This window comes from Tachysurus fulvidraco, chromosome 3, assembly GCF_022655615.1.
Source record: "Tachysurus fulvidraco isolate hzauxx_2018 chromosome 3, HZAU_PFXX_2.0, whole genome shotgun sequence".
Classification (NCBI taxonomy): Eukaryota; Metazoa; Chordata; class Actinopteri; order Siluriformes; family Bagridae; genus Tachysurus; species Tachysurus fulvidraco.
This window is the reverse complement of record NC_062520.1, coordinates 19846114-19862864: the sequence shown is the minus strand read 5'-3', so window position 1 is coordinate 19862864 and position 16751 is coordinate 19846114. Positions and strand designations below refer to the sequence as shown.

The 16751-nt window shown below is 39.1% G+C and overlaps 1 protein-coding gene across 14 annotated transcripts in view; it reads right to left on the bottom strand.

Moving 5' to 3' along the window:
• Nucleotides 1-3885: 3885 nt before the first annotated feature.
• The window catches only part of mef2d (myocyte enhancer factor 2d), a 58907-nt gene continuing 46041 nt past the window's right edge, over nt 3886-16751 (bottom strand). For 7 of the 14 annotated variants that reach the window (XM_047811713.1, XM_047811714.1, XM_047811711.1 and 4 more), the window contains 6 exons: nt 16422-16451; nt 14800-14914; nt 14385-14586; nt 12049-12117; nt 10562-10612; nt 3886-8368 (listed from right to left, as the gene is read on the bottom strand). In XM_047811713.1, the coding sequence (XP_047667669.1) occupies nt 8017-8368; nt 10562-10612; nt 12049-12117; nt 14385-14586; nt 14800-14914; nt 16422-16451 (819 nt within the window). In that variant the 3' untranslated portion in view covers nt 3886-8016. The remainder of the gene's footprint in view (nt 8369-10561; nt 10613-12048; nt 12118-14384; nt 14587-14799; nt 14915-16421; nt 16452-16751) is intronic. The other 7 variants (XM_047811720.1, XM_027148854.2, XM_047811721.1 and 4 more) reach the window with 5 other exon arrangements.

Genomic DNA, 16751 nt, shown 5'->3' with positions numbered 1-16751 from the left:
TATCACCATTGATCTCGTCATTGCCAACATAACACAGTTCTAGCACCAAGAACCAGCCTGCAAAAAGGACAGAAAGAAAACTAGTAAAGATGACGTTATCTCCCTTGCTGGGTACTTTTTTCCTTCTGTCATTAATCACGACAGTGGCAGGACTTTAGCTTTGTATCTCAGACCTGTGCTCAGTATGAGGCTCATTGAAGGCCAGAGGAAAAGAGAGAGAGAGAGTGAGTGAGGGAGACAGAGCAGGAGATAGTAATTGCATTACCTCAGCAGTCTGTCATGCTCTTTTTTTCATCTCTAAATAGATTTCCAGCCTGCTGCTGTGAGCCTCTATTATTTGGGCAACCAGAAATGGACAGTTGTTGCGCACACACAGATCAGGATTTAGAGAGTCCTCTGGGAGATAAAACAAAAGCGAGCAAGGGGAAGAATTTTGCCTCTGGTCCAGTCTGCCCCCTCAGCACCTGCTCCCTGTGATGGCATTAGTCATTCCCACAAGCTTCCTGTAGCACATGACACAGCACAACACACTTGATGCAAGAGATTGCAACTGGATTCTAAAAGCAACTGCAGGGGTGTAGTTTGGACTATTGTGAGACATAAGGATAAGCAAGTTCTAAAATAAAACAAAGCCACATGATCACTAAACACCTAACTGAGATTAAAAAAGATATACTACATTGACAATTCATTCACATTATTGACAGTGAAACACAGAAAACATGAAACATTGCCCTTTAATTCATATTAAAAGCCACAACCCAGAGAAAGATAAGGGTTGAATTGAGATGCGTGTCCTCAGTACCACGTGCCATCTGTCTCCATTAATGAACATCCATTGATTTCCTGGAAGCTGCTGGGTAATTAAGTATCTGTAAAATTAAATCAAGAAAGACTGGACACTACATTCAGATACAGATTGCATTTGTCTGAGTAATGGCATGCCTTTTATTTTATATACTATTTAAAAAAAAGAGAGAGACTATCCTTCTCATTATCCCCACCCACTTTACAGACATGCAGCAGCTGAGAGAGAACTCCACTAGATCATGGAGATCCAATTGCAAATCTGGATCTCTGACAGAGGAATGAAATTCTATATCAGCTGATAAGGCAAATGGAAAATGTCAGCAATGTTACTACATAAACAGTGTTTATAGCAACCATCATATGCAATCAATTAGCATTTACTAATGATCACTGGATTCCTTAAATATACAGTATTAGAATACATTTGATAGCATTTGACACAAAATGAATAATTGCCTAAATATAAATTTCACACAATAAAGGCATTTGTGTTTGTTTAAAGAACAGTATAATTGCATAAGATAACATTAAGAAACTTCTTGTGTGCACCATCATTAAACCAGCAGTAGTGTTAACATGAATCACAGCATGGGACTAAATAATGATAGTGAATAAACAAGTGGAAAAAATTCTGACAATTAACTATTATCTAACATCTTATGGTTTGTCTTGTACTTATTTCTTTTAATTAGGATAAAAATAAATAACCGGGGGCACATTTGCCTCACACCTCCAGGGTTGGGGGTTTGATTCCCGCCTCCACCTTGCGTGTGTGGAGTTTGCATGTTCTCCCCTTGCCTTGGGGGTTTCCTCTGGGTACTCCGGTTTCCTCCCCCCGGTGCAAAGACATGCAAGGTAGGTTGATTGGCATCTCTGGAAAATTGTCGTAGTGTATGAGTGTGTGAGTGAATGAGAGTGTGTGTGTGCCCTGCAATGGGTTGGCACTCCGTCCAGGGTGTATCCTGCCTTGATGCCCGTGACCCGAGAAGTTCGGATAAGCGATAGAAAATGAATGAATGAATAACCATTACTGCAGGTATTATACTTGGTAAATTTCTGTCATTGTATAATAATAATAATAATAATAATAATAATAATAATAATAATAATAATAATAAAAACAACAAAAACAATAATAATGGCAACAACAACAACAATAATAAACACTTGATTTGTTATGTTACTTTGTTATAAGTACTTATGGTGTGTAAATGGTTTGTTAAACATGTCTGGATTTAATGGTTAGCACCAGCATTTATTTGATATTTTAGTAATAAACCCTTCAGTCCTAAACAGACTCCGATCCATACAAACAGCCGGTGGTGGTGTAAGATTAAAATTCCACTATAAACAGGAGTTGCTAGTGAAACTGAAGCTGAATGACCCATCAGGGTAGAGTGTTGGAGAGGTGTTATTATTGGGAAATCAGATGAGGGGTCACTCTGGTCATCTGTAAGCGACAAGTTAACAGTTGCATTTGACATCGCAGCTGACCAGTTCAGCTGACACTGTGGTCATCAGGTCTGCTGAGAACAGTGCTGAATTCCCACTAACACTCACACCTGTCTGGAATAACTACCATAAATCCTTTCAGTTATGCAGTTTTATATATATATATATATATATATATATATATATATATATATATATATATATATATATATATATATATATATATAAAATCAAGCAAACAGTCATTTCTCTGTTCAGAGAGATGAATCACCAGCACAATACTTGGTCAGGAGAATGATGAAAACTGTACTGATTTCTGGGTCTGATCAAATATGATAAAATGGCTTCTATTTCCATCTAGTGGACAATTTGGGAAACACATTTTATATTAAAGCTAAAAAAGATGGAGCAGGAATTTTGTATTAGATTACACACATTTGCTAGTCGTAGATGGTGTCATTGAAAGCAACAGAACTTTTAAATAAAGATTGCTTCTAAATGTATCTATTTATTTTTTTATCTAAATTCTATATTTATATTAAGTGTACAAAATATAGGCAGATATTCACCTACACTTGTACACCTACAGCTTTATACAAATATCTACATAAAATGTAGCAGCAGTGCAATGCATAAAATCATTCAGATTCAGTCCTGCATAGTTTAGGTAATGTTCACATCAACATCAAAATTGGGAAATATGATTGTTGGTGCTAGACAGGCTGGTTTGAGTTTGAGTTGGTTTGATTTTTTATATACTACTCGTATATCCTAGGATTAAAATATATATATTCTCTTCACCATCACATTCTCTACACCTTGTTGATGAGAGAGTACAGAAGAGAATATCTAGACTGGTTCGAGCTGGCAGAACAGATACAGTAACTCAGATAAACACTGTACAATTGTGGTGAGCAGAAAAATATCTCCGAATGAACATGTCAAATTATGAGGCACATGGGCTACAACAGCAGAAGACCATGTGATGATCTACATCTGTCAGCCAAGTACAGAAAGCTGTGGCTGCAGTGGGCAAAAACTTAAAATATGGACAGTTGAAGGCTTAAAAATAAAATAGCCTGGTCTGATGAATCTCAATTTCTGCAGAGTCACGTTGATGGTACGGTTGATGGTACAGACTTTGGAGCAAACAGCATGATTCTATGGACTCATTCTGGCTTGAGGCTGAAATTGAAGCTGTTTTAAGAGCAAAACAAGACCCTAAAATGGTATTAGTACAATGTTCCTTATAAAGTGCTCCTTAAATGTATTTACTATTATTGAAAAATTTAAAAATGTTCCTTTTTATTTTGAGAAAAACAACTGGCTTTTTCCAGGTGTGAGAAGAATGAGGGAACTGGGTAGATTTATTCATATAGCCTGGATGGGAGGCAGGCCATAGTCCATCACAAAGCAGCACTCATTCAAACCTAGAAGCAATTTAAAGTAACAAATGTGTTTTGGAGGTGGGAGGACACTGGAGAACCCAGAGGAAACCCAAGTGTGGACACAGGAAGAACTTACAAAACTCCAGACAGACAGTAAACTGAGCTCAGGATTAAACCATTTGCAAAACTCAACAGGACACACTGACAATGAAAGAACTGAAAATCAGACCCGGACTTCTTTGTAGGTCAACTTGTCTATTTAATATATAAAATACAGTAAAACATACGCAAAAGGGGGAAGGGAAGGTCATAAAGGACAAATGGATACTTTGGTACAATAACAAACACTTTTTTGTAAAAGCAGTATATAATTTGTAATAACATATCAGTGCATACTTTGTTTATGAAAATATACACAAATTGTATATCATTCTCCGAAAACAACAGAAAATATCTTTTGTTTACAACAAAACTCAAAGCATACTAGCAGAACACAATATATTAGCTATTTTTCTTTAAACTTTTTTCTTCAATTTCTATTCTAGTTGTGTGTGGTGTATATTCTTAATGAAATTACATTTGTTATTATTATATGACTCATTCTTTGTTTGTTTTTACGCCCATGCATTGACATCTGTGTCTGATCTGAATAAATTAAACGAGTGACTATCCCTACTCTTCTATGTGTAGAGATAGTTTTGTACAATTGACTAAAAATTGCAGCATTTGACTGGTCACTCTATCAGCTTGTTTATCACTTCCCTCAGTTACCAATAAGTACTAATATCACTACTGATGTTTTTGTCTTAATAAATTCGTGCAATATTAGTAACACCCCTTTGAAGAAAACAATAAAAACAAAACAAAACAAAAACCCTGAATACAAAGATATTTATATAGTATTTCATATATAATAAAATAAAGTCAAATTCAAATAAAATAAGATGCCTACCCTACACAAAAAATGCAGAAAATAAAAATCTTTAAATTATCATTATTATTATTATCATCAAAGATGATAACAATAATGGTAATGATAACCATTATAACAATTATAATAAAAACAGACAATAGAACTGTCACCAGCACAAATTAACACTAGAAAAATTGAGCTTCTCTAAACATCATACATGGGGGATATGGGGGCGAAAGTTAACTATTCACGTGACGATTGTCTTTCCTTTCGAATACAATGACTCTTAACATTACCAAAACGATCCTTTTCAGAGCTTGCAAACTTTTCACACCTTAAGAAACCGTTCAGAAATCTGTGAATTTGTTCAAAGCTCAAGCTTAAAGTCTACAGGTGTTCCGACGTGCAGACCCGAGGTGGTACTAGGCGATTTTGTGTATGTGTGTGTGTGCGCGTGAGCATGTGTGTGTTGTTGGCTAGGAGATATGGATTCCTGGTTGTGATGGTTTAGGTGAGACGGCCGCTTGACAAACAAAAAAGAGAAGGGCGGTGAGAGAAAGGGAGTGAGAGACACTGGGAAATGGCGAGAAGGAGTGACAAGGTTTTAAAAAAAAATAAAAAAATAAAAAAATAAAATAAAAAAATCAGCTGCCAAGACGGAGGGACTGATGCAAGGCAGATCTCACCTGAGCATATACATATAATAATGTAAGTTATTCCACAATGACTATGCAATATTTAGCCAAATAAACCAACCTCTGAGACACTTCAGGGTGACTCCTGATTTAGGGAAAATCTTTCCATCCAACAAGGCTATTCTTTTTTTTCCACCAATACTTCATCTCATAAGATATGTCACAGAATCTCTCTTTTTTAAGCATTTGAGGGAAATAACAGAGTGACTACAGATTTGGGATATCAATACACACAGCACGGTTTAAATCATTTAAAACCATTCTATTCTGTCTTGGAACAGGGATTGCTGCTTGTCTTCTTTTATTCTTCATTACCAATAATGAAACATCCTTCATTCTATTCACTACACTAATGACCATAAAACAATTTGTGTACATTATTGTTTCAATAATAGACATCTCTTTTTTTGCATTTTGAGAATTGCACATTTGCAACACATGTCGAGTTAAGTCTAATCTATTATGTTTATAAGTACAACGTCTTTTTACAAAAGTGACAGTTGTCTTTAATAATTATTCACTGTCAAAAAACGAGGCGTGAAATGTGGGGCCACAAACATGAGCTCTTCTTCCCTGAACGGCATGCTGTTTCTGCGAGGAGGGATGGAGTGTCTATGTTTAGGGAGCTGTGAAAATGTAGACCAGTAGGAACAGTCCTGCAGATACTGCGTGCATGTGAAAGCCAGGTGGTCAAGCCAGTATGAAGGAAAAGGAAATGAAACCAGTGGCATGACAAGCAAATTGAGGAGAGCAATGCTGTGTGTGTATTCTGTTAATTGTGTGCACATGAAGGGAAGTGACCAGAAGCAGGAAAAAATAAAAAGAGAACACATCCCCTTGTGTGAAAAAAAAATACAGCCGACTAAAGAGGGTAAAGGATTTGTGTGTTGTGGTGGTGTGAGTTGATTTAAAGTGCACTCCATCAGAATATCAATTACAGAAAAAAAGAAAGAAATAATAATAATAATAAAAAAAGGCATCGCTCCTGAAACAGTCATACCCATGCCTGTGCCCCTTGCTGCATCTCTACTAGGCTCGCTCGCAACACGGTAATTTATTTACACATAGAAATAGAAAGACATGTCCACTGAGAGTTACAGCTCTGCTTTAGGCAGATCCAGCACAAAGTGTAAGATCATACACGTTTCTCTATGTACAGTCCCCCTCCCCGGACTTCTCCTAAGCTTCACCACAAAGCTACACTCCTCTCCAGTTCTACAACCCTCATGCCCATGTGCTGAGAGCTCTCCGAATCCGTCCTCTGTCTCCGATCCTCTCCTCTCGTTACACAAGAGCCTTTGCAGAAACAAGGAGGGGAGAAAACTGGATATTTACACGCTCTGAAAGCCTAGAAACCCGCAACCCTGAACCCACCAAGGCTCAGATTGCTTCTAAACACATCTGGGTTCTTTAAACAACGATTTAAGAAAAATCTCGCTTCTTAAGTTGATCTACCAAACATTTGAATTGCAAAGCCAGACATACAAGTAATAAATACAGAATTTTAGGTTGTTTCTCACATAAACTAGCGGTAGTGACTAATACAGCCACTCACTCTTTAAGACAGAGTGTTCAGCTGAGCAACATGTGTATACAATTGTATTTAATATCAGGACTTCAAGGAGTTCAAATCGTACAAATAGGGCTACATTTCCACTACACCATACGTACGGTACAAACATACGTACTCGTGTGTACAAAAGTGAAGAAAGTGAAAAATTTGCCTCTCCTGCAAACAAAGAGTGGCCATAATGAGCTGTTCATGTAGAGGTACACTGCTGAGGGATGTGACGCAAGTTTGCAGAGAGAAAAAACAGGAAACATACTTTGAAACCATGAATGAACCGAGCACATGGATGTTTACCAGCCACTGCCCCATCATCTCTGTCCCACTGTGTGCACACACTATTATTATTATTATTGTTGTCGGTTTGTGGTTCTATGTTCGTTAAGAAATTGTGTGGCTGAGTTCACCTCAAGAGTCACCGTAGTCCGTCCCTGAAATATTTTAAAATCTTAAATAGGTCAGCTCATTCATGAGAGATTCAGACTTCATCATTTTGCATGATTAACGACACAAAGATCCTGACTGATGATTAAAACCCAACATTATCAGATATCTTGTACATCAGTACTACAGCTGTTTGAGTATGATAGTCAAGAAGAAGAAAGTTCCATGAACGGAGAAAGAGAACAGCTATAAAAAATAAACAGCAAAAACAAGCCTTCACACACACACACACGCACACACACGCGCGCACACACACACACACACACACACACACACACACAAGAAACCAATGGGGAAATAAACCTCAAACAACAATAACATGACATGAATATCAGCTTCTGAGAGGCTACTCTACACTCTACGATGAACAACTTGGCTGTCTGATCGGTTTAGCCGGACTTGGATCAGAAAGTTAAAGTGTGTCAGTGTGGAGACAGGGCTGTGGACAGAAAAGACTGATCAGAGGTCAGTGAAGCTGGCATTTTTTTTTCCTACTCTGCTCTGTTGAAACAAACCTGTCCAGAACACTCCAGCTCTTTAGACTTGCATGTGCACTGCATTGGCACCTCTGTCCATGACTATCTTTGCATGTGTGTACATATATGCAGTGTGTGTGTATGTGTGTAAAACAGAAAAAGAGTGTGTTGCATGCATGTGTCTTGGGTGCAGATGAAACTGTGTCAGAGATAGGCGATGTGTGTGTGTGTATGTGAGAGTGAGACAGAGTGTAGCTCTTGCAGGTTGTTTTTATGTGGACCAGGAATCCATTCTCATGCGTTTGGCATCCTGTGACTCTGCAGAGGCCGTTTGATCTCCTGCTGCTCTGATTGCGCCCAGTGCGGCCACACTGAAATCCGGAGGCCGTGGCTGGCCTGTGTCTTCTCGCTCGCTGCTGTTACTGCTGCTGCTGATGGTGTGGAGTGGCGAGCGGCCTGAGGCCTCCACCCGCACGGTTCCTGGGTACTGGGAGAGACTGAGAGCTGCCGTGGAGCTTGGGGTAGTGCGCTCTCGGTTAGGAGACACTGGTTCTGACTTGATGTTCACGCTTGGGTTAGTGTTCACCGTCAGAGTGGCACCATGAGGGATGGGACCCACTGGCCTGAAATAGGAGGGGAGGGAGGGAGGTTGAGGGAGAGAGAGAGAGAGAGAGAGAGAGAGAGAGAGAGAGAGAGAGAGAGAGAGAGAGAGAGAGAAAAAGAAAGAGAGAGAGAAAGAAAGAGAGAGAGAGATTAATAGGAGCTTTAAAAACAGCTTAGAGAGTTATAACAAAGACAAAGTGCTGACAGAAACTACACAGAGATTAAACAGGAGCCCGTGACAAAATTTTTTTGACAAATCTGCCACATAATCACAAAAACAGCCCTGAATCAGCAACTGCTTGAGCCATCCTAATAGACAAAAAACAAGCATCACGGTGTATGTGTGTGTATGTCCTCAATGTATGTACTTGCATGTTTATATCACTTAGTGGGAACAAAGAGACCCCACAAGCAAAGGAACATTTAGTTTATTCTTGTGGGGACATCTGGCTGGTTCATAAGAAAAGCTGCAATTTTTTTCTAGGTAAAAAATAAAAATAATTAAAAAAAAAAAAAGTTTCCTGGTTGGTAACTGATGTTAGGTGTAAGAGAAGCTACACCTTCAATTAGTTGCATTAAATAATTATGTCAATGGAAAATCCTTGCTTAGAGGTTCTGAATGTGTAATATGGCCTATATGTGTGTGTCATATTGGTGTGTGTGTGTGTTCTGCTTATGAGGCAGTCTGACAAACATAAGATAAAGCACAAAGACATTGTAGAAGCAACAGGAAAGCAGTTTTCTCCCTAAAGCACTATTCGGACGGGATTAGTTCTACGTGGGGACGTGGAGTAATGCAATTTTACCTCAGGATTTCTGTAATATTAATTGGCCAATTTGCACGGGACAAGACATCTCAGTAAAACTAGCAGAAGTGGGAGGGGTAACTTGCTTTACGCACCACAGTAACCTTGTCGTCATGTGCGTATGACGTTGCTTCCTGTTATCACGTGCGCAAATAGACAACTTGGTGCCTCCATGCTTGAAAAACGCGCCAAAAACTACTTAAACAGGAAATGACAGAATTTTACTGTGCATATTTACAGCGGGTCTTTTCGGACGGGATTAGTATTACCTGAGGTAATTTTTCCGGACCTTTTTACAGAAGGTAAAAGTCGCCGTAATCTTTACAGACATTGTCCGTAATGATTACCGAGATGGCACATTCGGACGGGACTAAAAGCACCGAGAAGCTCTGGTAATAATTACTTTACCCCCACGTCGAACTAATCCCGTCCGAATAGTGCTTAAGCCATGCAGGTTTTTCACTCCTTTTCCACTGACATGTCATTGATGTTACCTGCTTACGTGCTGGTGGATTTTAATAATGAATAGCTAATAAATAAATATCCATGAAAGAATTAACTTATTGAACATTTGGCAGAGAACACATGATTTCCTTTCCAAAGCTAAATCCTCCACCATCTACAGACAGCACACAGACATGTGCAAGAGGTTGCAGATGCTCATCAAAACTTTAATACGTTTACCATTAGCTTTGCTCCTTTTCAGTTTGTTACAACTGACATCCGATGTGCAGATTTTAATTCAGGTTACTGATATGATGTCGCAATATTAATTAAGCTTTTGTTTATTTAAAAATTTCAGACCTCCCCACACTATTACTATCTTATTTACATGAACATCATTAAAACATTTTTTCTCAGTGGAAAAGGATTAACTCTGGTCTCTCTCCCGCTCTCTCACACACTAACCCCACCAAAACTCTTGACCTGCCTCAACTACCGAGCTGTTCTTCCTGTGTGTGTATGTGTGTGCTGTTACACAAACAGTACCTGCATGTGTTATGAATCCAGGGAGAAAGAGAGAGGCAAAGACAGGAGAATGCAAGTAACACCTCAGCCTTATACATTTGTATACGGTCACTTGATTACAAAGCGAATTATGCCTTGTTGCTAAATTTCGACAAAAAACGTGAAAAAGTGAAAACGTGACAAAGACGCAACCCAGCCACTAAGAGCAGCAGGAAGACAAGATAGATAGATAGATAGATAGATAGATAGATAGATAGATAGATAGATAGATAGATAGATAGATAGATAGAGAGAGAGAGCACAAGAAATAGTGTGTGAGTGTGCAACAGACAGACAGAAGTCAGAAAGGACAGACAGACAGAAGTCAGAAAGGACAGACAGACAGAAGTAAAGACAGTCAGTCAGACAGAAAACAGCAAGATTAAGAGAATACAGTACCAGCTGAGCCCATCCTCCCTGCCCAAGAGTAAGCTGGCCTGAGAGGTCACACTGCAGAGAAAAAGACAGGCGAAACACACTAGCACCTTCTTATCAATACTCCCCCGTCCCTCTCTCTCTCTCTCTCTCTCTCTCTCTCTCTCTCTCTCTCACACGCACGCACATGCACACACATTCTTTCCCACACTCAAAGTTTTAAGATAGATGATGATGGCATGATCAGTGTGGCAGTACCACATGCACCACACACACACACACACACACACACACACACACACACACACACACACACACACACACACACACACACAATCTCCCTGGCTTGTCTGCTCCAGTAGGAAAACACTCAACACTCACAGATACATGTCTGTCCCCATAAAACTCAATTCAACTGTCTCACCTGATCATGCGGTTAAACACACAGAGCTTTGAAACGCATGCTGAGAGTGAATACAGGAAGATGGGCGAGGTACATGACACGTAAATGCTACACTAGCTGCTGATGGTAGTTTGAGGACACGTGGTAAAGCGATTCCACTAGAAACAGCCAAGATCTGATATAAGAAAAGACACAACCTAGTGCAAGTCTTTTTTAAAAAAAAAAAAACCCTGTGGGAGACTTTATAATATGGAGAGCACAGGAAAAATTTGTGAATAGCCAGTAAATAGCAAAGATCAATAAGAGAGCGATTACACTCCATTAACATTTTTATTGTAGGGAAGTGTAGCCCTGTAAACCACAGACTACTCAGAGATTAAAAAAAAAGATACAGAATGTATATCAGTGTATATAAACAACAACAGATGCTGGAGATGATGTTGCTTACAAGAATCACATCACATTTCTTATTATTTATACAGCAATGTAAACTGTTTTTGTATATTGGCTTTATACTGAAAACAAACAAGTACATAAATCATAGGGTGATTATTTGTGCTTATTTTAACATCTTGCATACTTTTAACATTTGTATTTAAAGGCAAAGTTAAATAAATGCCCTGATAATGACTGAACTTGCCTTTTCACCTGCTTGGAGTCACGACAGACTACATTGCTAATTGGCCTACAGGGGGCGCTGGAATGAATGACTTTCAATCACACATGCTGGAGCCTTTCTAGTCTCTTGTGGCTATTGCTTTCTGAATAGCTTCCATGGATTAACTCACACAATTTCTTGAAACTGCTCTAAAGAGCCTGAAAAACAACAAGCTCCTTCCTGTGACTTCATATCCGCCCACACGACAAACACAGATGGACGACGAGGGAAAACAGCAGATATAAATCACAAACAATTACAAAGCTAACTGAAGCATGAAGTGAGGTGTTCGCTGGCAGCAAAAGCACACTGACTATTTTTGAGACTCTATCAGAAGCTTGAGCTGTGACGGCCTCTAGTGCAGACAGGATGACAGTGTGTGATTAGCTAGCACAGTGAGCCATCAGTGCAGGACTCACTAAAACAGAGTTCCCTTAGCAGCCTATTCACCTGACATTAGCGGCCAAACCGGAGATGCAGTTAGCCATCTCCCCGTTCTGTTTGTCTGCACCCCACATGCTGTGAACAGAGAGCCACAGAGAGCACACACATACAAACAAAGAGAAGATTAGAGAATATTAGTCCCTCAAATCTCACACACACTCACACACACATACTTACACACTCACTCGCACACACACACACACTCACGCACACACACACACTCACGCACGCACACACACTCACGCACGCACACACACTCACGTACGCACACACACTCACGCACGCACACACACTCACGCACGCACACACACACACTCACGCACACACACACACTCACGCACACACACACACACACACACACAGTCACACACTCACGCACACACACACTCACACAGTCACACACACACACAGTCACACACACACAGTCACACACAGTCACACACACACACTTGTTGCAGAAAACAAATGAAAAACAATGCCACTAGCAGTTGTGAGAAATTCACGGCTAAAAAACACTGAGCCATTGCAAACCACAAAACCATAAAAAAAAAACCCCAGAAAGACAGAGTGTGTGCATGAATCTGCACAGCGGTTATTAGGTACACCATTCCAACACAACACCCAGACAGTTTTAACTTTAACAACTTGTGTACTGGCAACAATATTGTGGATTTATATTCTTTTTAGCCAGAAACTATAACTTCTTACTACTGCTGAATTCTCTAGAATGAAGCCTAGAGCTATGGATTCATACAATGACTAAACAAACTGGTTAGGGCTGGGAAACACTGGCTTATGGAGATACTTGTAAATGAGATACTAAAAACATTAAGTGCAGGTTCCCATTCCCTTCTAGTGTTGCCATGATTATCAATCAATAATTGTAACTAATAAAAAATTCCTAAAATCTCCAAGTTTTTCATATTTTTTTATTTGTCACATGACATGCAGTTCAGACTATGAAAGTAAATCTGGGGCATTTACTTTAAAAGTCTGACCCTTACCCAGGGACTGAACTCTGGAATTAAACTCGTGCAAATGTATGATAAGAAAAATGCAAAATCTGTGGTATGCAAGCATTTCAGATTAGAGGAAGAGGACGCTATAAATTCTCGGCATGTGCATCAAAAATATATTCTAACGGAAATACAACTAAATGATGTGCTCATTTGTGCCACAAAGCTAAAGAAGAAAGAGTAAGCATTCAGAAGGATTTGTGTCCGTAATAATTGAATTAACAACCGTAATACTAGAATTTGATTACTGTAACTGATAATTGTATTATTGTCCCATAACTACTCCTGTTAGGGCTGCATAATATTGCTACACACTGCAATAATCTTTAAAACAGACAATCCTATCCTGTATTGAGCCTACTTTATCTTGACCAAAATCACGCTCGTCACCATGTCAAAACCCACAGGAACTTATCTACAAAGTTTTTTTTTTTTTTTTTTTTACATTTCTAATTTTAAATACTAAAAACTACAGCAATATTACTATAGCACAAGTAAATATTGTACTAATATGTCTATGTTCTGCATCAAAGTCAGAGGCACATGATTGTATGGGATGTCTTTACATGCTGTAGCAATTTGAATTACAATTTCTCTTGGGACCAAGAATCCCAAACCTGTTCCAGCATGACAAGGCCCCTGTGTGCAAAGTGACCGCTATAAAGACATGGTTTGCTGAGGACATGGTTTGCCTTCACAGAGCCTTGAACTCAACCCAATTGAACACCTTTGGGATGAACTTGAAAAGCAGACTGCACCAGGCCTCCTCACCCAACATCAGTGCCTGATATGACTAATGCTCTTGTGGTTAAATAAGTAGAAATGCAAACAGTCTGGCTCCAAAATCAAGTGGAAAGCCTTCCTAGAAGCATGGAGTTTAATAAAACGGCAAAGGAGCAAAATCTAGATTGGACTATTCAATAAGCAGGGCTTGATAGTCAGGTGTGAAAATCCTTTGGCCATGTAGTGTATATTTTGCAGCCCTAAATGTAGTCTAATTTTAAATCCAATCCAAAATATTATAATCTACACAGCATCCCAGTTATATACAGAGCTAATGGTAAAGAACAATCAAAGTTACAGACACACCACTAAAGAAACAACAAGCCATGTTAGAAGTAAACCATGTGTAGTTTTGGTTAGGTATGCACTCTGTGCAAAAGGGCTACTTTTGTCATGCGGCAATGCTATAAAGTTGGTTGACTGAAACAGAAACTAGTGAGCAAACATGTGGTCAGAAGTTAAGTTTGTGCAGGTGTGTGTTAGTGCATAAACCCTCTAATGCATGAGTTGGTGTGCGAGCAGGTCTGTCCATGCAGAACTTACACAAGGTTACTGAGTGAGGCCAGACTGATCTGTTGTGGTTGCTGCTGCTGTTGCTGAGCCTGGGATATGGATTGCTGCTGCTGTTGTTGCTGTGATACTGATGGCTGCTGCTGTTGCCAAGTGGTCATGTTACTCGGCAACAGTGCACCCTGTGGTGTGAAAGCCTGAAGGGCCGTGAGATCTGCACTCGTCAGCTGATACTCTACAGATATGAAAACGGGAGAAGGGAAAGTGGAGGTGGAAGAGAGGGAGATTTAAATTAGGAAAGATGTAAATTAATGGAGATTTCATCTCCATGCTTTGATGTGTAGGAACTGCAGATGTGCTGCTCCATGTGAGCTAACTTTGGTGGTTCTTAAGCAGTTATTTTTGCTTGCTCCATGCCATCATGTATCCATGTTGTTAACCCTCTTACCTGTGTTGTAGGCAGTTGGCATAGAGAATGGGGTCAGGAGACTGGGCGTTGCCACGGAAACCACTGGAGTAGTCAGAGGCTGGGTCACCTGGGAGGCACCTAAACGCTGTGCATTCTGGAAGGAGTGAAATGGAGAGATTAACCTCAGTGCACAGGACAATTCACACAGAGCAGACGCACTCTACAGGGCTGGGCAAAATGACCATATAATATTGCAATCATCCTAATAAACAACCACAATTCAATTATAAGGTATCATGGGAATCATGATATCTTTCCAGTCAGTGTTTGTAACTATGAAAAACAACTTAAGGTGTTGGTGAGACAGCTGATATTAATGCATTTTGTAATTTGATTCAGTGCAAGAATACTTCTTTAATGTTTGGTTTCCAGATGTTTCCAGTGCTGTCTCAACTATCAGAAGAATCCTTCTGTTAAAACAGTCTAGAGAAATCATCTCTCTCTCTCTGAGCATGACAATGATGAAGGCTAAATTGAAGGTCACTCTGAATCATGCAGATTCAAACACATGCAGTGCACTCTGAATTGGCCACATCAATAGAGGCTTCAGCAGAAACATGGCTATGTGACTCAGTAGGATGATGTAAAGTTCTGGTTTTGTTTGGAGGTTTAGAATATGATTATTGCCATTTATTTAAAAGTGAAAAGGACTATAAAATCTGGGTACACAATCACACATAAAACCTGCACATCTGTGAAAGGCTATGTTAGAGAGACATCAACTGTGCTTTAATTTTAGGCAATCTTACTAGACAAATCACACAGCTTGACATGTTAGTGCTGCATGCCTGCTATCTGAGAGAGAAAGCGAACTCCCGGGAGTGATGATTTATACTTGGTTGCTTTCTGTCACTGTCCGTGTATGTCTGACTCAGGAACCTATCCGTGTATGTGCCCTTATGTAAGCACATTGTGTACTAATATACCAGGCCAAGATTACATTGTAATTTGGATGTATAAATCCATGTTCAACAGAGTATATGAACACAGAATCAGGATGATTCTGCAACTACATATTTACATTTCTGTATTTTTAGATTTTCATTGCAACACAATGATCAACTCGATCTTCTCTAAAGTAAATATATATATATATATATATATATATATATATATATATATATATATATATATATATATATATATATATATATATATATATATATATATATATATATATATATATATATATATGTGTATGTGTGTTTGTGTTCATGTGTGTGTTTGTGTATACACACACACACACACACACACACACACACACACACACACACACACACACACACACACAGACACACACACAGACACAGACACAGACACAGACACATATACATATACATATACATACACATAAAACTTTCAACTCAACCAACACTGGTCAGACCGGTAATCATGTACCAGATGAATATGTAAGTACAACATGAATATGAAATCTAATATCAATCACTGTTTGGGCATGCAACCAATTGTAAAATTGTGTCTTTGGGGTAGTCAAACACAGTCAGGCAAACACATAATAAAAAAAAAATCAGTCACTGCACTACAGCCGTTAAAAACCAGAACAAAAGTCAGCAACAGTTAAAAAAGTGAGTTGTATTCACCTCAGTCACCAACTCCAGCTCCTCATCTGTCTGCGGGGGGTGAGGTTAAATGGACAGAAAAATTACAACTCCAAAGGAAATGGCTGATTTGGATAAAACGTCATCTAGCATTTGCTGTAAACAGACCTGACCCTTTAAGCCTGCTTAATTTAGGAATTTCTCTCAGATGACCGGTTTTAAATCTGTTTAATAATTTTCCAATCTTGTCAACAATAGACCTATCATTTTACAGCAGGTTAAGGTGTTCTGACAACCACCTGACGACTGCTTGCTTTGAGATTCTGAATGTATATTATGGCCTGTACATTCACTGTGTGTGCCATATCTGTG